The sequence below is a fragment of the Pseudochaenichthys georgianus genome, chromosome 6 (genome assembly GCF_902827115.2).
Source record: "Pseudochaenichthys georgianus chromosome 6, fPseGeo1.2, whole genome shotgun sequence".
In the NCBI taxonomy this organism is placed as follows: Eukaryota; Metazoa; Chordata; class Actinopteri; order Perciformes; family Channichthyidae; genus Pseudochaenichthys; species Pseudochaenichthys georgianus.
In genome coordinates, this window is record NC_047508.1 from 7,839,633 (window position 1) to 7,860,821 (window position 21,189).

At 39.8% G+C, this 21,189-nt stretch overlaps 1 protein-coding gene across 1 annotated transcript in view; it reads left to right on the plus strand.

Moving 5' to 3' along the window:
• LOC117447967 (transcriptional enhancer factor TEF-1-like) overlaps positions 1-17,023 on the plus strand; it is a 37,930-nt gene extending 20,907 nt beyond the window's left edge. The window contains exons 3-10 of the mRNA XM_071203397.1: positions 1,317-1,462; positions 1,896-1,945; positions 2,414-2,475; positions 4,195-4,322; positions 7,297-7,470; positions 10,778-10,918; positions 11,356-11,508; positions 11,963-17,023. Coding sequence (XP_071059498.1) covers positions 1,317-1,462; positions 1,896-1,945; positions 2,414-2,475; positions 4,195-4,322; positions 7,297-7,470; positions 10,778-10,918; positions 11,356-11,508; positions 11,963-12,076 — 968 coding nt within the window. The 3' untranslated portion in view covers positions 12,077-17,023. The remainder of the gene's footprint in view (positions 1-1,316; positions 1,463-1,895; positions 1,946-2,413; positions 2,476-4,194; positions 4,323-7,296; positions 7,471-10,777; positions 10,919-11,355; positions 11,509-11,962) is intronic.
• Positions 17,024-21,189: the final 4,166 nt, after the last annotated feature.

Below are 21,189 nucleotides of genomic sequence, written 5' to 3' on the forward strand. Positions count from 1 at the left end.
ACGATGTGAGGGTCTAAGGACAGAGGGTGTCGTATTGTCATACTGATATTCTGTACACACTGTGAAGACCACTGAGACAAATGTAACATTTGTGATATTGGGCTATATAAATAAACATTGATTGATTGATTGATTGATTGATTGATTGATTGATTGATTGATTGATTGATTGATTGATTGACTGGGCTCTGGTTTCAGACAGAGGGTAAAAAGAGGTGCTGCAGCACAGGCAGGATGAGAAAAATAAAGACCTTTTTAAACATTAAAGCATGGAGACATGTCACACTAAATACAAATATGAACCTGAACATTTGCGTAATTATAGGGCCCCTTTAACACTTTAATATTGGACCATAAATTAATACAAAAAGAAACATGTGAAATATATATATATATATAGGTATACAATAATTCCCAGGGCTATAGCTTAGATTTTAAAGTTGCTGATTTTGTCCAACACATATTTCCGATACCAAAGATATTCCACTGTTGTCCAAAAGGTATTACAAATATATAAATTTGACATACTGTTGCACTGGTTGACAGAAGTTGTTGTGGTTGGGTTGGGCTGAACGATATATCGTGTCATGGCGATAACCGCGGTTATCACCATGACACATGACATGCGCGATATTCACATCACATTTTATTACTTTTTTTAGTTCTTTTTTTCATATTTTTTTTTAGGACGTCCAATATTAAATTGGCAAATTAACTCAAACACGTCATGTTACAATTATTTTGCTGCTTGCTACAAAAGGAAAACTTGCGCGGCTCTCATGTCAGGGGTACTTGAGTGAGTGACATGCAGGCTCTGCATGCACAGCAAACCACCAATCACAATCATTCTTGATCAGATCACAGCAGGCCCGCCCCACTAGTTTGCAGACCATCAAAACATCGGTAAAAAATGAGCGAGGCACAGGAGGACAATACCGGCGAGAATGAAGATTTACTTCCAAAAAGAAAAGCAACATCTGCCATCTGGAACTATTTTGGATACAAAAAGGTTCTTCTCTTCTTCATTCACAGATGAACCCCCTTATTTGAGGGTAAGCAACATGCATTATCATGACATGTTGGATCATGACTTAAGGTATGATGAGTCAACCAGTTAAGATCCAGACGTCCGTGACTGAAATCCTTCATCCGGTTAAATATAGTTAAAAAAAACGCAATATATATCGCAGTGGAAAAAAATATCGCAATGTCAGTTTTTTTCAATATCGTGCAGCCCTAGTGTGGAGTGTGTGGGGCCAGAATGTAAACTGTGTTCATGATGATGATAATGATGATAATATTGATGCTGATGATGTCAATCACCACGCAGGACCAGAATGCCAAGGAGAAGGCGCTGCAGAGCATCTCCTCCATGTCTTCGGCTCAGATCGTCTCAGCCACCGCCATACACAGCAAGCTCCTGCCTGGGATCGTACGGGCCAGCTTCCCCAGCAATGCACAGGTAACACACACACACACACACACACACACACACACACACACACACACACACACACACACACACACACACACACACACCACACACACACACACACACACACACACACCACACACACACACACACACACACACACACACACACACACACACACACACACACACACACACATCACACACACACACACCCACACACACACACACACACACACACACCACACACACACACACACACACACACACACACACACACACACACACTATGTATTCTCTTCAATAGATACAGAAAACACAAGGACATCAATAACTGTAAAGCCATTTTTTGTGCATGGCCACATATGCTCTGTTTGAAGTTCCGGTGCAAATCTAACAACAAACAAACATTGTCCTGGTTTGCTGCCTTGGTCGTGTGTATTCATGTGTGTTGTTTTTCTTAGCTGTGGCAGGGGATGATTCCTGGAGGACAATCTAGCGCCGCCACTGAAGAGTAAGTCAAACTCAACTGGTACACTCATATCTAACGTAGTTTTACATTTTAAGCTTTGATATGATTTATTTTTCTGGAAAATATCTCCTTCATCATTCTCCTCCTTTAGTTACTCATTAATACATATTATACAATGTACACCACTAGGCTGTCTCTTTGCATCCATACTGCTTTTCATATTTCTTACATTAGTATATGCTCACACGGCTAGTGACTAGTGGGAACCATTGTGATAGAAGTTCAAACCCTTTTCCTTTCATTGCCAGCTGCCATTAAATGACCATGTGGTGATGATGGTGATAATGGTAGTACAGTAAATGGGGCTTCTTGTATAGCTTTTACGGAACCAAGAGACACTCTTGACTTCTGTGCTCCTGCTACAGAATTCCTTGCTGTATAATCTAGATACGTGAATGACCTACAATGCTGTCTCTTCTTCTTTCTCATGTCTGTCTGTGACTCTCTCAGTATTAAGCCATTCTCTCAGCAAGCCTACTCTGTGCAGACAGCGGGGATCACCACAATCTCAGGTGAGAGAAACCACTGTGCAATTATATCCTTTGTGTAAAGCAAACAGGCGGTCCTGCGTCCCTCCAGTTAGGGCCCTGGCTCTCTACAGGGTGTCTTGGTCTCTTTTTGGTTTTGTCTTGTAAAGAGGTCAAACGGAAAAAAGGTGTCAATCTTACTTTTCTGGGAATTGAGATCCAGAAACCTTCCTGCAATTGCTGATTATAGTTATAGGTTTTGTCAAAATGTACTGTATGTTTCAGAGATTGTGACTTAAAATTAACATACATTTACCCTACGGAATAAACATATACTGTATATCCTTGGTTTTACTTTTACAATTTTTTAAACAAGAATTTTTTTTTTCTGTTTTTGTTAAAGCACCCCGACATTATTGTGAAATGTTGGTTTAGTTTGAAATGGTGGTACTTTAATATGCTGTCATTTGATTATATGCCTATCATTTCACTACAATGCAACACAGGCAACAAGCACTGGGATAGGTATTGATTTTTTCCCATATATAATTAAGAACTTCGTACCATGACTCCATAAATTACCTAGTGATATACGGAGTGCTAGAATTGACTACAACTTGACCCTTTAGGGAGAATATCCCCCTTACCTCTGTTATTTAGGAGGACCATTGTGCAGGAGCTGCTGATGACTCAGCATGCGTTGATATAAGATAAAAAACATTTAACACCTAGTAGGACAAATCTGAGCAGGCTAGTCTTAACAAGTTAGCTATTTCTAGAAGAAAAACTTTAGCAGGCTAGTCTAAATCAGTTGGCTGATTCTAGCAAGAAGGTGTGTGCAGATGAGTCTGAAATAGTAAGCTAATTGTAGTGGGAAAATGTTAGCAAGCTAAGCTAGCTAGGTATTCTAGTGGGAAAATAACAGGCTAGGCTAACTAGTTTTTACACTACGCAATGAATATTGTTAGCATACCTTTGTAGCCTCAACTAATAACAGTGATGATGAATGTTTTTCATAGACAAACTGCTTACAGTTTTAAGTTAATAGCAAGTGCTCTCTGGGAAATACAAAAATGTCTTATATAACAGTTTTACAGCCAGTATAACACCAGAGAGGGTCAGATTGTGTCTGCAAGCAAGTTAACCACTCCCTACAAACTGTATCCCCCTAGCTTTTGGGTTAGTGTTTTAACAACAACAACAACAACAAACAGCTTTAGTATCGAAGCAGTTAAAAAATCTCAAACAAAAGTGCGGAGAATTACATTTTAAGTTTGATTTTGTTTAGGGCTTTTTCAGGGAGTTCAGATTGGCTCATATTGCGCAAACTGCCCCTAAAGCTAATCCAGCCATGTGACGAACTACACTGTGGTTCAGCAAAAGCTACATCTTAAAGCATCATTTTAATTGACTCCCCTTCATTGCTGATATTCCCCCAAACATTTTTAACAACTCATTGAGGTCACAGAGTTGTACATTTTACTCAAAATGATGGCAGCCGTCAAAAGCGAGAGGCTTTTAAAAATCTGGTCACCTTACCTTTTACATCTACTTTTGTTAACTGCCTTTCAGTCCTTCCTCTCAGTCAGGCTTACATTTTACACCATTGGAGCAAATAATAATGCTTGAATAACCCTGTTAAATAGCAGGATTGTACATGGTGATGAAGTGCTTTTAACCAGACTGTATGTGTGTGTGTGTGTGTGTGTGTGTGTGTGTGTGTGTGTGTGTGTGTGTGTGTGTGTGTGTGTGTGTGTTGTCTAGGCTACGAGCCTCCTGCTGCAGCCCAAACACACAGAGAGCCAGCTTGGCATGGTCGCTCCATCGGCACCACCAAACTACGACTGGTAGAGTTTTCATCTTTCCTGGAGACACAGAGGGACCAGGAGGCAGTGAGTACAACACACACACACACACACACACACACACACACACACACACACACACACACACACACACACACACACACACCACACACACACACACACACACACACACACACACACACACACACACACACACACACACACACACACACACACACACACACACACACACACACACACACACACACACACACACACACACACACACACACACACACACACACACACACACACACACACCCACGGTCTGCAATAAGCTCTCCCTATTGTCCCATAAACAGAGATGACAGATAACCCCACAGCAGAACCGCGTTAAAGCCCTTTGTAGTATCCTAGTATGAAGAACCTTTGTAAAGCTCTATCTCTGTGTCTGCTCACTCCATCCGTCATCCTGTCACACCGTGGACTCGCTGTCATGATTCTACCTTGGGCTCACAGACAGCCGGCATTCATCTTGTTACAGCTGTTTGGACAGTTACAAACCTCAAACGGTTCTTTGTTGACTTTAAAAATAGACTCTGTTGCCAAGAGGGCTCATGTTTCATGGATATTTTACATTGTAAATAAAGAGGCATTTGGCAATACAATGTATCATAGCGTTTATGATACACAAAGATACAGATGAGCACAGAGAGCACACACCTCCACAAAGGCCGATGATGCCTTCAATGGTCCTCGGGTGGCCCCACTTCCAGAGTTGGGAAGTTGTTCTTCTTACTTTTTGCGTGTTTAAGACTTTAATTATTTTATTTAATGTTACAAAACAAAAATGACCATGTTCACGTCTTAAAGTCATCCTAAGGACTTAGTTTTGGTTTAAAATTACACAACATCATGTATGTGTTGCTTTCTTTGGGCTTGTTTTCATAGACCTGGTTGCTTATTTCTCTGAAATCTGGCAACAGAGTGGGCGCAGTGTCTAATAGTAGCAGTAAGCTAACGAGAGGCTACGTTCAGCTGGTGACTCGGGAGTCGGGACAGAGAAAATGTCAGGAGTTTGGAAGTATTATAAAATTGAAAGTGAAGGCAGTGTAACAGCCAGATGCAATGTTTGCAAGGCAGAGGTTCCGCGTGGTGGAAAGAACAGAGCTACGTTCAACACGACCAATCTAATACGCTACCTGAGAAACAAACACCAACAACAACACGACGAGTACACAGCGGCCACTCAGGTAACGGCACTGAAACAACCGACACTTTCAGAGACTTTCAAAAGGAAAGAGAAACTGCCCCAGAACAGTGAAAAGGCCAACACAATAACAGCCAAGATCGCGTTGGATGACCAGCCGTTATCTGTTACCTTTTTTTTCTCTTAATGCATTGCATAAAGATCGGATCGGGAAAAATCGGTATCGGCAGATTGTCAAAATCAAATGATCGGAATCGGATCGGGAGCAAAAAAAGGGGATCGGGACATCCCTATTTAAGAGCTTTAAATCCAAATGTCGTACATGGACGCAACACATAACATTCTAGTTCAAAACCACACTAGAGTGTTAAGGTGTTAACTTGCTGTTTTCTGAATGTATTGTTTATTGAGTTTACGTGCATTTTCTTGGTCAGGAATGCCCATTCAGTTATTAATCCCACACCACATGCATGCAGCACACATGTCCAACCACTCGTTCAGCGATAACTCCCTAATATCCTGTGGTTATTTTTATGAACATTTACCGATTGTAATGAACTTTCCTTCGATCTTCCTCCGTCTTTGCTTTGTGTCAGTCGCAGCTATTCCAAGCTGCGACTGACACAAATATGGCGGCGCTAGGATACAGTGACCGTCACTCGGTCCCCATGAATCTCCTAATATTATTGTCAGTGAAACATAACTTGTGTACTCACAACATTTTTAGGATCCGCTTTGAAATTGAATAGGTCCTTCCTTCGCCTGTGCTAGACCCTTCAACGTTTAATATCAAAACAGCCAATAGTTGTTCACTATTCCTGCTCACAAACCAACTGTGCCTCTTTGGCAGTGGTACAAAGAAGTAGCGTGTTGCTTGTAAGAAGCTTAAGTAATACATTATAATAGTACGATTTTATTAGTCATCCAAGTTGGCCTGTTGCTGTTTAAAATGGAACTATTTGAAATTGTATTTCTATCATGAAAGTAATACATAGGAGTGCTTTAAACCTTAGTCTACATTTTGCTCCCTAGTTTAAGTTTCTTTGTAGAGGTTTCTTGTAAACCTACAGTTATGGAAACATTCACTGTTTCCCGCACTTACATTATATATCATATTTTTGATTTACATTGCTTACATCAATGTTTGCAAATTAGCTGTCTTCTTCCTTGCTATCTTGGTGCATTACTACTTTTTGTATGCAGGAATCTGTTTCAGTTTCTCCATGTATGCTTGTGATTGTCAAAGCTCCATGGGACACCTTCCATTTGTGAGATGTGGGGAGGGACAGCTATGTCGCCACGACCTGTCTCCCGTTGACTCCCGTTCACTTTTTTCCCTCAACAATCATAAGACGATACAACACAGTCCTACATTTAAGACAAAACCTATTAAAAACACAGAAATAAAACAGACACACAAACAAATCTAGCAGGAGTCGATCATCTCTCCTACAGTATGACAACATGGACATCAGTTTCTCAATAACCTTTAACAAATATATTTTTTGTTTGTTTTCTGTAATATCGTGAGGCGCACAGTATACAATACAATTTGAATAGCGTGTCTGCATACATAATTAGAGTCTAATCCCCAAGTTAAGATGATATGGATTTAGAGGTGTGTCTTCCCCATAATGCAGGGGAAATATGCATTATGTCAAATGTCATGAATTAAGGGCTTTTTCTTCAAATACAATTGGTTGACCAATTTATCCAAATGAAGCCCATTCTACACAAAATACTATGTTATCTTTCTTTTGCGGTTTTCTATCCCATATTGAGATCAGCTGTTTTTTATCAACCCATTTTCCACCTCAATCCTTGGCTAATTCAAAGTGTTCCTCCCCCCAGTATAACAAGCACCTGTTTGTGAACATCAGCCAGAACAACCCGAGCTACAGCGACCCCATGCTGGAGTGTGTGGACATCAGACAGATCTACGACAAGTTCCCCGAGAAGAAAGGGGGCCTGAAGGAGCTGTTCGCCAAGGGCCCGCAAAACGCTTTCTACCTGATCAAGTTCTGGGTGAGCAGACACACACTTACCTACTTCCTGTTCATGCAAGAATTTTCTTTCATTTCAATCCCATTTGATATTCATTTGACGTAATTGAGGCCTCACAGACATTGGCAGAGACTTTTTTATTTTCTTATTGTCTCCACCTTATACCTTGAGTTTTTCACCCAGTGCCATGTCTTTGTCTGTACGTATGTACGTGCGTGTGTGTGTGTGTGTGTGTGTGTGTGTGTGTGTGTGTGTGTGTGTGTGTGTGTGTGTGTGTGTGTGTGTGTCGTGTGGGTGCCGTGTGTGTGTTTGTTCTTTCTTCCCACCTGGGATATGGAGGTGGTGGGTTGATGAAAGCACAGTCGCTTTGTTTGAACACCTGCTCACCTCCTGACTCACAGGTTGCTCTCTGTCTCCACCTGTGTGTGTGTGTGTGTGTGTGTGTGTGTGTGTGTGTGTGTGTGTGTGTGTGTGTGTGTGTGTGTGTGTGTGTGTGTGTGTGTGTGTGTGTGTGGGTGCATGTCTGTCTGTGTGTCTTTGTCTGTCTCTCCCTTACGAGTCAAGGACTTTAGAAAATATCCCTGCAACATAATTCATCCCATGTTTGTCTATTCATAAACTTCAGAGTAATATTCACATTTTATGAAACTCGAACAAATCAAGTAGTCTCTAAAGACTTTATAACTTTGTTCACGGTTGACATGACAAGACAGAATTGATTCTGATCTGCCCGTCTGGTAGGTCTGAGACTTCCTACATCAAGGAACTATTTTGTATGTCTCACAATTCGTCCATGTTTGCGATCTGTTGGATTATACAGTGAACGTAGTGGTAGATTTACAAATACAATTCTAAAAGTTATTTTTAAATAACTGCTTCCTGGTATCAGACACAAATATATTTTTCAGGGGACTCATCCTGCTGGAGACAAGGTTTTTTTTATTAATGCCAATTATTAACAGATCTTTTGAAACTGCGATATTATTCTTTTTAAATTAAATAAATATGGTCATAGAGAGAGTAATGAATATTTAGATTTAATTTAAGTGTACTTTAGCTAGGCCTACTACTACTACTACTACCACTACTACTACTACTACTACTACTACTACTACTACTACTACTACTACTACTACTACTACTACTACTACTACTACTACTACTACCAAAAATGACTTTTTTTAAATGTATATATTTGTTTGAAAAAAGGAGAGAACTGAAAACACTCATATTACAAGACTTTATTTCATTATGAAATACATTTATGTAATGGAAATGATTACCCTTTCTTCTACGCTACATGAAAACAGATTTCCGTAATATTGGGCTAACTGGGGACAATACTTTAGTCGCATGAATGCAATCATCAGAAGTAAATAGCGAATGTGAATGTAAGGCTATAAACAAACTACTCTAAAGGCTTCACGTCCCCAACGCTAAGCTAAAGGCGGCTAACGTTCAGCGGGATGACGGGTAGTAGTCTCCTTCAACCACTTGTTAGCAACCGCCTTTTTAAAGACACATAGACGCTTCGTAATAGTATTTATTTAGTTGTTTACTGACATATCCCTTTCTTGTATAACAAAATGTGAAAATCTCTTTAGCTTCTACCACAGATCTTATTTCAGGCATCAAACCAAAAACTAATAAAAAAGGGTTGAAAAGAAATGCTCAGAACTAATCAAATGCTGACTCATGTTCAGGGTCAAGGACTCATCCCTGCACCACCTTACTGTAGCTCACCTTGCAGCAGACACATGCATGGTTTGAACAAATTCCTTTCACCTTTACATGTGTGTGTTTGCTTAGAGAAGACGACACCACGAGTCTTTGAAGGATATCACCTTTTGCTAAAGCCCCATGCAGACCGCTTCAGTGCAGAAATCCAAATCTTGACAAGCTTGCTGTGGCTAGTTACGGTTGCTAACCTATTATTGGACGATCCCTTTTGGGGGCGGGGTTTAGCAAAGGGTTCATTATCAGGGCGCTGGACAGTGTGAATGAAGCTGTGAGGTTGTCAGCAGTAACATCATGCAGGGGAGGACAGAAGCCTGCAGGCCGGTGAAGTGTTCACTATACAATGAAGAAGAGATGAGACGTGCTTGGAGCATAACAACAAACAAAGAGAGAGCGTGTGTGCGTGTGTGTGTGTGTGTGTGTGTGTGTGTGTGTGTGTGTGTGTGTGTGTGTGTGTGTGTGTCTCTGAATTTAATTAAAAAGCTCTCTGATCTACCACAATGGAGCATGTTTTCTGATAATCTGCAGCTGCTTTATGGAGCATATATGTTGGTGTGTGTGAGTCTGAGTGGATGGATGTACAAGGGCTTGACTTAGCATATGGAGTGTGTGTTTATTCTCAGCCCTGAGACACATGTTGCTCCTTATAGAACTCATTACAAACGGTACAAACCCTTCTCCATGACTCTCAGCCTGTAATCCAGGTGCAACATGTTCTCAGTGATTAAACATTTTAAATGGCACATAGTTAAACAGGAACCATGTCTACCCGGTTGTCTCTTCCAGTACAGTGACTGCAAAGGTTCCATAGGGGGCCTTATTTTGTGTTTTTCCCTTTCCTGTAGTGTTGTATAGCCGTGCAAGGCAAGTTTATTTATACCTTTCAACACAAGGCAATTCAAAGTGCTTTACAAAAACGAAAAACATTAACGGCATCAAGAAATAGTGCGGCAGAAAGACATTTTAAAATGGCATTTAAAAACAGTCGTTAATATAGGTGTTTTTGCATTTAAATGGCAACAATCCTAAAGTTCCCTCAAAGGTACTCAAAAATGCATTACAGATACCTTTTAAAATTCATAAATAATAAAAACAACTTTTAAAATAAAACACAGATGATTAATTACACTGAAAGCAGCTCTAAATTGATTTGTGACAAAGATAGGAATCGAGTTTTGTTCAAACCCTTTTAAAAGCAGTCTGGGCTGGAAGCAGAAACCACATCAGCTCCCTCAGAGCCTGGACAAATACAATCATATCTGCATATCTGATCTCACTACTAGTAAATATATCTGTAATATTTAGATTTGGATGAACCAACCTTTAAAATATTTCAGGTGAAAATAGTTTAAAAAAGTAAGTTTAAAGTAAATGCATATTATATCTGATTTTAAATTGACAATGACAATACATGTATATCATGAGAAATATGAGTGTGGGCCCAGGTTTTAGAACAGACCAGCAGAGGGCACTTGGTTCTACGTTGCTCTCATGATTCTGTGGAGTGATCAGACTGTTTGGTAATAAACGTTGAAATGTTACACTCTCGTTAATGGTGTACTTTTTACATTTATTTCTGTGTTGTTGTCAGGCGGACCTGAGTTCTAATGTGCAGGACGACCCGGCAGCGTTCTATGGAGTCACCAGCCAATACGAGAGCTCGGAGAACATGACCATCACCTGCTCCACCAAGGTCTGCTCCTTCGGCAAGCAGGTGGTCGAGAAGGTTGAGGTGAGGAGGAGTTCAAAGGATTGTGGTCAGAAATACTGTATGGGATTGTTTCAGACTTACAGATGCATAAACAACATGTTGAGATATTTCAGGAAACAGAGTTGTGATAAATCATAGCACGACGCACTCCAAACATTTGATAAGATCCCGAATAGCAACTTGATACTTTCTCCCTGGTAAATAAAAAATATTTAACAACTTTGTACCACAGGCTTTCAGTTCAAATGTGTAATGATACATCCTAATGACATTAAATAAACCTTTATGACATCATTAGTATTACTTTGTGAGGTGACACAGTATTCCACAGCCACATGAGACATTATAATTGATTTTCTTACAGGATGGGCTAATAACTCGTAAACCTATTCATATGTGTACTTAAACAAAATGGTGGACTTCTTCTTAACTATCTAATTTCTTTCGTTCTCTCTTAGACGGAGTACGCACGGTTTGAAAATGGCCGCTTCATTTACAGAATCAGCCGCTCTCCGATGTGTGAATACATGATCAACTTCATCCACAAGCTCAAACACCTTCCTGAGAAATACATGATGAACAGCGTGCTGGAGAACTTCACTATTCTGCTGGTGAGGACTTCTGTCAGTCTCAATGTTCTATTTGAAGTGCATCCTAATGCAAAGTATGGCCACATGCAATGCACTCTGAGCAACTGGATATTGTTGTTAGAAGTGTCCTCGTGGAACACTGTATCCTTAGTTTATGATACTCAACGATCACATATTAGCTTAACAAGGGAAGTTGCGCGACCAGCATTATAAAAATCAAAGTTATACATGTGGGTCTTATCATAGCCTATTTAATAAACACACCACTGTAAGACATGCAATGTATTAAGGGAAGTCTTTAAAATAGGGACACAGCATATGTCTGTCTATGAACGTTATATGGCGTATATTGAGTATATTGAGTGAATAATTAAAGTGTATATGTTGTTGTTGCTTTTTTACTGTATGCAACCTATAAATGCATATTTAAAAACTTGTAATATTCTTTCCCCTCTCTGTTTGTCTGCGTGTCCAGGTTGTGAGCAACAGAGACACTCAGGAGACCTTGCTGTGTATGGCGTGTGTGTTTGAGGTGTCTAACAGTGAGCACGGAGCTCAGCACCACATCTATCGACTCGTCAAGGACTAACACACAAACACACACACACACACACACACACACACACACACACACACACACACACACACACACACACACACACACACACACACGCACGCACGCACACACACTTATCAAACACACACACATAAGGCCTTTTGCTTGGTGATTAATTAATGGTGACATTGGAGGTAAAATGTAAAAAAACTGAATTCTACAAAAGTGTCTTTCAGCCAAACTACTCGACCTAGTGAGAAAGGAAATGGCTTCATTTTTACTGCAAAACATCACGATAATAATTGGGTATTTTTTGTATTATTAAAATCAGCTATAAATCAGTTTGCTTCAAGATCCTCCATTTCAACACAACAATATTCACTCCAACCTCTATATCAGATGGTAATTAGCTGTAAAAAAGAATACATTGATTATTAAAAAAGCACAATGAATCACGTCAGAATCTAACTGGGTGGTTTCCCCAAAAACATTCTGAATCTGATATCACCGAGAGACGTCTCCTCCTAATTGGTTTCTTCCCTTTCTTCTCCCAATACATTTGTATTTGTGCTGTTCTGTAGATGGAAATGAAAGTGTTATTTCTGTCAAGTGCTTTTGGGAAATTCCACCCTGGGAAAATAAATTAAATTCCCTCCTCCCTGTGACAAAAGAGTGTGTGTTATCTGCCAAGATACTGACGGACACTGAAGGTCAGACCCTGTGTATCATCAATAACAAGAAAAGAAAATAACTATTGCATTATGCATCATATAGTACACGATAGAGTTGGTTTTGTACATATATCCACTGCAAATTGTGTGAGCTAGATTCTTGCACACAAAAGAGGTTTGTTCCCAAAGAAAATAACATTTTTAACTTTTTGTATGTTTTCTTTAAAAAAAATACAAAAAAAGAATAGCTTCTGAACTTTGGGAAATTGTTTATTGATAGTAGCATATAGACTATATTTTAATTCCAGGAACACTATCTAAAATGTATGTTAATAAGAAAGTATAAATGACATGTAATCATTCAGGTACCTGTTTGTGCAACAAGCGTCTCTTCATTAAGATTGAAGAAAAACATGTTAAAGATACAATCCTTAAGCGTTCAGTCCTGGCTCTTTTGGCAGCTATTGACAAATAATAAGATCATTTGAATATATTGAATGGTTATTGTTAAAACAAATGCAGACCAAACTGGGTCAGATTTCTGTACAATCTTAAGGATTATAACTTTACATTTTAAATAGGTTGTGGTCATCAATTGGGAAGCACTGTGACTCTTTAAAACTATACAACATCCTTCATAATGTTCAAGGGAAGAAACATTCCAAACTGTTAAAAATAACCTATGCTTTTTTTTTAAATCAGGTTTCACTTAGTTAATTTATTTTAGTTTAATAAACTTAGTTCAGTATTCTTGCACCAGCTAACTTGAGCTGACAGATGTGTTTAAACCTGAAATGTTCTTACGTCTTACATATTTTAATTGCCCTGACTAGAAGCCATGGTGCAGTGCTTCATTTTAGGAAAGTGATTGAAGACACAGTTCCCTAAATAAAGGTTACTTTGTTTTTTCAGGTATTTAATGAATATACGACTTTACTAGTGTCCAAGGGTAGCCTCTGTTAATTTTAGGGTCAATTGACCAGTGTGTAAGGATTTTCTACCATAAAAGATAGCTTTGCTAGCAAACATTGTCACGTCCAATGAGCGCATAGCAAACTATAAGCCATGGCATGGTTTTTCATTTTGAGAGAAAGTGGTTGAAGACACATTTCCCTTTAATCAGTCCAGGACTTGTTTCTTCCAGTTTTATGATAGTATGTCAGAATTAAAGTCATTTATAAATCAAAAACCAAAAACTGTTGATTAAGTGTACTGTAGCAGGTGGTGAGAAGTGGTTTGTTTGTGTCATGCCCAGCAGCATGAAGTGCCTTTGGTTGGGAACAGCAGTAGACATTTATAATCTGTTACATGAAAATAATTTGGTGTCGTAAATGTGTGTATAGAAGCATTTGAGCTAATATAAATGCATAATTACGTTTATCATGCTCCAGCTTTCAGCGTCTGAGGGCTAAATATCCAAATTCCATATTTAATGGCTGTTTCTTGTTGTAATTTGTTCACAGTGAGCCTTTCTAAAGTATCTTAATTGTTCCCAAATGTTAATGAGACATGTTCTTGTTTGCTTCTTTTAACGGCACTATTTACATGTATTTGTATTTGTGTATTACATGGTGGTTCATGTTGAAACAGCTTGCACATTGTCTGGTGCCTCATTTATAAAATACAAATTGGACTTGTTACTACGAGAGAATGCCAATTCTATTTTTGTCTTTATATCGCTGCTGTAAAGTCATTTAAAAAGTCCTGAAGGGTTAGGGTTGGGGTTACGACATACCGAAGGACCATGTACCAGCATGCTGTGTTCAACCATTGAGAATACAGTATGCTGATTAAAACTATGTCAAGAATCACATGGTTCTGTTTCCTGTACTCACTGGGATGCTTAGTGGTGTCTAGAATATTTGAAGAAAAAACACTTAAGTTTGACCAGTTTACTAGACCTGAAAAGAGCCATCTTTGGTCAACATTGGCTAACTGTTGGCAGTCTTAAAAGGACTCATACCTGAGTCAGATCTTACTGGTCTGGAACCAGTCTTCTACATTTGTGCTGAAGAATGTTAGGGTCCAGGGCCGGACTGGGACAATAAGTCATGCCGGGAATGATACACCCAGCCAGGCCACTACAATTTTTTTTTGCCATTTTGCTGGATTTATTTGTCAATATTTATAGCGTTGATACCCATAGTGATAGCCCTCTAGTTTACTACCCAAAAATAAACATATGGACATGGGTCACTATTTAAATGTGCAAATCTATTTAGGAATCTATTCATGTGAACATATTTTAATTGGGGGTGGACCTCAAATCCTCTTGGGGGGTCAGGGGGCATGCTCCCCCGGTTTTAAATGTTGGAGTTAAATGCATCAATCTGGTGCATTTTGAGGGAAATAAAGAGACTACACCCATATGAAACATAACTGTTTACATTTAAATAATCATAAGAACATGGCCATAACCAATGACATACCATATCTAATATGAAAAAACATTGAACCTTGTATATTTATTTGTTTTTGGTTCATTTATAGTTGTGAGTGTGTCTGGGCTCCTGAACCAGCCTCACCTATCTCCCTCCTCTCCCCCCTGCTCCTCTTTGGCAGCAGCAAAGAGTAGTTTTAGCTCTCAACATGTTTTAAAAGTTTATCTTACCTTTTTGCACCTAGTTAACATTTTATTTGTATTATTCATGAATATTTTACTAATCACTCCCCCCTCAAATGGAAATATATGTTTACATAAATGGTGACCAAACAGTTTGAGACCCACAGAGATAACTTACACTAAGTTAACTATCTAAACACTCAGAGAGTCCTTTACCTCACATGAGCTGTAGTTATCAGCCTCTCAGTCTGACAGCAGAGGATTCTCTCCCCACCTTATATCCGTTAGCGCAGCTAGCTAGCACCAGATGCTAACAACAACAATACATGTAACCGGTGCGCGCGCTTTCTCTCTCGCTCGCGCCACACATACACACACACCCTCCCAAGCTTGAATGACACACAGAGACCAATCAAGCCAGTCACCCTCTGTGAGGCAGAGTCAGACCCACATTTACGCAGCGTTGCGTTCACAATACATAAAAAAAAATCCTCAGGCCAGCAGGCCACTTAACAGGCCAGGCCATCGGGAAACCTCCCGGTCCTCCCGATGGCCAGTCCGGGCCTGTTAGGGTCTGTCATAGTCCAAAACAGCTTTATCTTGTCTCAAGATTGCTGTGGGTTTCTTTTAGGGTTACAAACACCTGTCCAACTAAATGCAACCCTTTCAACTTACTAGTGAATCATTCTGTCAGGAAAACCCCTTTCAAAAACCACGGCCTTTAACTTTCCCAGAGCTTTGTCTCACTACAGTGGTTTGTTGTTTGCAGGCAGACTATAGACCTTCACAGCAGAGTACTAACACGTAACACGTACATGCTAACTTAACACACAGCCTCAGCAGGGCTGATTTTGCAATAATGACCCTCTGTTTGGTCATTGTCTACCACCTGCTTACCAAAGACAGTCATCATGTGACAGAAAGTACAGAGGAATAAGGGACACTCTAGAGTAACTTACCACTAGCTTCTGCCAAAAATAGTTTCAAAGAAAAGGACACTTAACATCCTTAGCTCATGGGCTACACTGTAAAACAGATAAAACAACAAAGAAATGAAAAAAAATAGGATTAATGAACCTTTTGTGTTTTGAGCCTAGTTCAGAAAAGGGCATTTTTGTATTTCGAGACACTTTAAATTCAATGAAATATGGACACCTCTTTTCATCTTGGTTAGCAGACGGAGTAAGTAAGGTCACATGAAACTGATTTATTAAAAATAATAGTGCCCCCAATCTCTGTTAACCCAATTGTATGGCTTTTCTGTTCAATGTCCAATCATATTAAGCATCGACAGGATGTGAAAGCACTAATTACATCATAAAAAAGCAGTGCATTTCTGAGTTTCTGAGTCATAGTCTTATGTGTTGGTAATGTCGTCTCGTATGTGCAAGTTGGATATTTATCTTCTTTTCAATGTGGCACAGAAATCCTGTCTGTAATTAATTCCAAAATGGCCTTGAATCTTTTTCGCTCCGGTGCATGTGCAGCACATGTATTTGCACTGAGGGTTTTTGATAAGGTGATTTATATAAAGGTGACAATAACGTTTATTACAGATGTTGTGTATATCTTTGATATTCTAATGTTTATTCCGTTTTGCGAAGAAGAGAGTACACATCCAAACGCTAGTAATGTATTTCTATTGGTACTGCACAGGGTCTGATCTTTGCTTTGTAACTTTTTTTCGCCGTCATGGCTAAAAGTATGTTAGATATTTTCTAGCTTTGTAGAGACTTTGTACGCATATGCTATTCAGTTTAATAAATGGTCAGTTCCAAACTGTGACCTGGAGTCTTGTCTTGAATCATTATTCCACAACAACAGTAATGCCCAGACACAGGCACCAAAAACACGTTAAAGAAACAGTCTTTTTCGAGACTTTTGATATTTGATGTCATTTTTTTTTATCTAATGTTGAAAACATGAAAAAAAAAAAAAAAGACATAGTATAGGATGTCTAAAACATTTAAAATTATTATTATTTCGGAAAAATTATGTATTGAAGTCAATGGAGAGAGAAAGATTATCTTTCGATCCCGTTTGAATTGTGCCACGAATTACACATGTTTGTCAATTTAAAAGATAATTTTGCAAGTCAAGAAAATAAAAATGTGTCGTAAAACTGTGAAATAACACATTTGTTTGTGTGAAACGCTAAATTAACTACATCTCTGGTCTCGCAGACTCTCACAACAACACATGTCACCAAGATGGCCGTCACTACTGTCTTGTCAAAAAAGTGATTGACTACCATCACTATCAACACAATGAAACACGTCCAGAAGAATGTCAAGCAAAGCTGCCCGCCTGCCTGCCTTCCTTTGGTTCTCTCTGAACTGCCTGATCTTTTTAATGTTTAATGTCAACCATTTGTGCAGATAGCATGAAGTAGAACAGATCGCCGGTGCTAATGTAGCGTTAGCGTTAGCGTTTCTCCCCCGGGCTTAAATGGTGTATTATAGAATGATCACACCAGAGGGTTCACCAAATATGACTACTACTCTTACTGTTTAACATTTTGGGTTACTTCATGTTACTTCATGTTAAGGCTTAATACAAATGACAAGGCTAAGACTGTAATGCTAACTAACGTGCTTGCTACTACAGTAGCTAGGTAGCTAACTTGATCCAGCCACTCCTGGTCCTTTCATCAGACGGGAAGCGAAAGAACGAGCAAGGCCCATTGCTGGTATGATTACAGCCTAGTACTAAGCACACAGCATCTTGTTAAAGTTATCTTATCTTAGCTATCTCTTATATTTAGCGGAGGAAAACAATTGTGACATCAGTTATGACATCACTTACATCTGGGATTTGTAGTCTTTCTAGTTGCGTATTTTTCATAGTTTTATATTTCAACAGTTTTACGACAAACTGTGACTTTTTTAACATAGAAATTATTTTTTAAGATTGACAAACAACATATGTGTAATTCGTGGCACAATTTAAACGGGATCGAAAGATAAGTTTTCTCTCTCCATTGACTTCAATACATAATTTTTCCGAAATAAGGTCCCATTGACCGGAAGTAGATGGGCGTGACTTCGCCACTCTATATATATACTCTATATACCCAAGGCGTTCCTCAAGGATCAGTACTTGGCCCCCTCCTCTTCATCATTTACATCCTCCCCCTCGGTCAGATACTCCGCCACTTCAACCTGGACTTCCACTGCTATGCTGATGACACTCAGATCTACCTCAGCACCAAATCCCTCCATAACCCACCCCTTACCCACATCGATTCCTGTCTGACAGCTATTAAAACTTGGATGCAACATAACCTCCTCAAACTGAACAGCAACAAAACAGAACTCCTCCTAATCGGCTTCAAATCCACCCTCAGTGTAAGGGAAACTTCTGTTGCAATGGAAATCAGGACTCAGAGAGACACGGGAGGAGCAGGAATTCTGAATGTCAAACACTGGGATTTATTGAGAGATCCAACGGCCGGGAGAGATTACACAGCATAGTCACACTTTCATGTGGGCAACCTTGCAATCTCTGAACACATAAGACAAAATACATGGTCTGTATATCCATAAGGCGTGGCCTATTTTCCCACCTCTGATAATCAATACCAGACCCTGGAACAAAACTGTTTGTATGGCAACTTCTCATGTGCCTATACCCTCCCCCCACAGGAAAGGCAAAGGACCTTTTGACCTGTGTCTTCCTGAGAAATTACTTGAAGGAGACAAAGAGAGAAATCACTAAAAGTCTTCCATGCACAGATCTCATTAAATATTTCCTTCACACTCAGCAAGGTCACTAACATAACACTCACCATTGATGGCACCATTGTTTCCCCCTCCAATCAGGCAGGCGACCTTGGCGTAATCTTTGACCCCACCCTCTCCCTCGAACCTCACATCCGCCAAACAGTCAAAACCTCATTTTTCCACCTCCGCAATATTGCAAAAATCCTACCCTCTCTCACCCGCCCCGCAGCCGAACGACTAATCCATGCCTTCATTTCCTCCCGCCTTTACTACTGCAACTCACTTCTTTACGGCATCAGCACTACATCCCTCAACAGACTCCAACAGGTTCAAAATGCAGCTACACGTCTCCTCACACATACCGAAACATGGCATCACATCACCCCAGTCCTCAAAGACCTCCACTGGCTTCCTGTCTCCCATTGCATCAACTACAAAATGCTGGTCCTCACCTACGAATCACTCCACCATCTGGCCCCCCATTATCTAACAAACCTTCTCACTCCTTATCAACCCCTACGGTCCCTCAGATCCACCGCAGCCGGACTCATATCCATTCCCACATCCACACTCTGCAGCTTTGGGGACAGAGCCTTCTCATTGGCAGCTCCTAGGCTCTGGAACTCCATCCCCCAAGATCTCAGTGACTCGGAGTCCCTCACAGTCTTTCAGTCCTGCCTCAAAACACATCTTTTCAACTCTGTCTACCCATAAGCCCCCCCCCCCTCTCAATCAACTTCCTCTTGACTGCCTTTTTATTTTTTATTTTACTATACTTACTTGTTTGCCTGTCCTTGTTTGTCTACCCTCCCTCATACTGTAAAGCGTATTTGAGTTGTGAAAAGCGCTATATAAATAAAATGCATTATTATTATTATTATTATTATATATCACTCAGTATAACAACCAGTGGCGTTTTTATATGTACAAAAGTGGTGGGGCACGATCAACTTAGATCTGTATAAGCTTCTGGTGCTTTGTTAAACATGTAAACAAATAGCTGTAGGCTATCCATGGTTCCAATAGAGAGAGAGGGGGGGGGGGGGGGGTATTAGAAAAAAAGACACTCATCACCAAGGTCACAATATCAATCGATCCAGCAGAGCAATAGCCTAGGCATAACACAGAAGATCAACATAAGATAATATAAAATGAACTTACCAAAGCTGAAGTAGATGGTCAACTTCATTAATTTTCGCGATTTTTTTATTTTGTTTTATTAAACCTTTATTCAACCAGATGGTCCCATTGAGATCATCAATCTCTTTTTCAAGGGAGACCTGTCCAACATGGCAGCAAGTAGGTTACAACATGAACATAAAACAACAGATAACAATAAAGGACATCGTATTTACAGGGCTACATGTACATACCTAGAGACATGGACAAGTACCAACAGTATATTCATATCTCGCCCTGTCAATAAGCCTCACCTTCTTGGCAACAACTGTATTGTTTTTGAAGTGGTGGAGAGACAATGCACAGTTTGACCCACTGCTGTTACCCATGGCCAAAGCATATCTCTCTGTCCCAGCAACATCAGTATACCAAGCAAGAGAGTTTTTTCCACAGCAGGGGATATTGTAAACGCCCAAACATCCCAGCTTCTACCTCGAAATGTGGACATGCTCATATTCCTAAAAGATAACCTTGATGATGCTGAGTGAGTGAGTTAGAGTTGAGTTACTTGAAAAACTAAAGTGAAACTTGATTTATTCTATTGCAGGCAGGGTAGGATTTTCACCGGCGGCCATGTCTGGTCCGGCTGTCAGTGTCAGCTGTGTTTACTCCTGTCATTCAAACAGGACGCGCTGGAGAGGGGGCGGGGCTTATATCCATGTGAATACTGTGGTGGAAACCAACTACGACAAAATTAATTAATTTGACCGTGATTTAATTGTAATTCACGTTTAAAAAATGATGCCGAAGTAACTAAATATTGATAACGGTTAGTAAAAACCATGCTTTGACAAGTGTGCAGACAAGACGGCAGGCGAAATACAATGCGTGTTCTCTGAATGGAGCGATCTCCATTTGATCAGATCAGGTAACCTGTATCTGGTCCGTCCAAACTCACAACCACGTCCTAAAGACGCCATGACACAGACAGTCTGTGGTTTGTACATGTTTAACTTTTGTTTAATTTCTGAACAGATATGAGGAGCTGTGAGGAGTTGATTAAAGAGACAC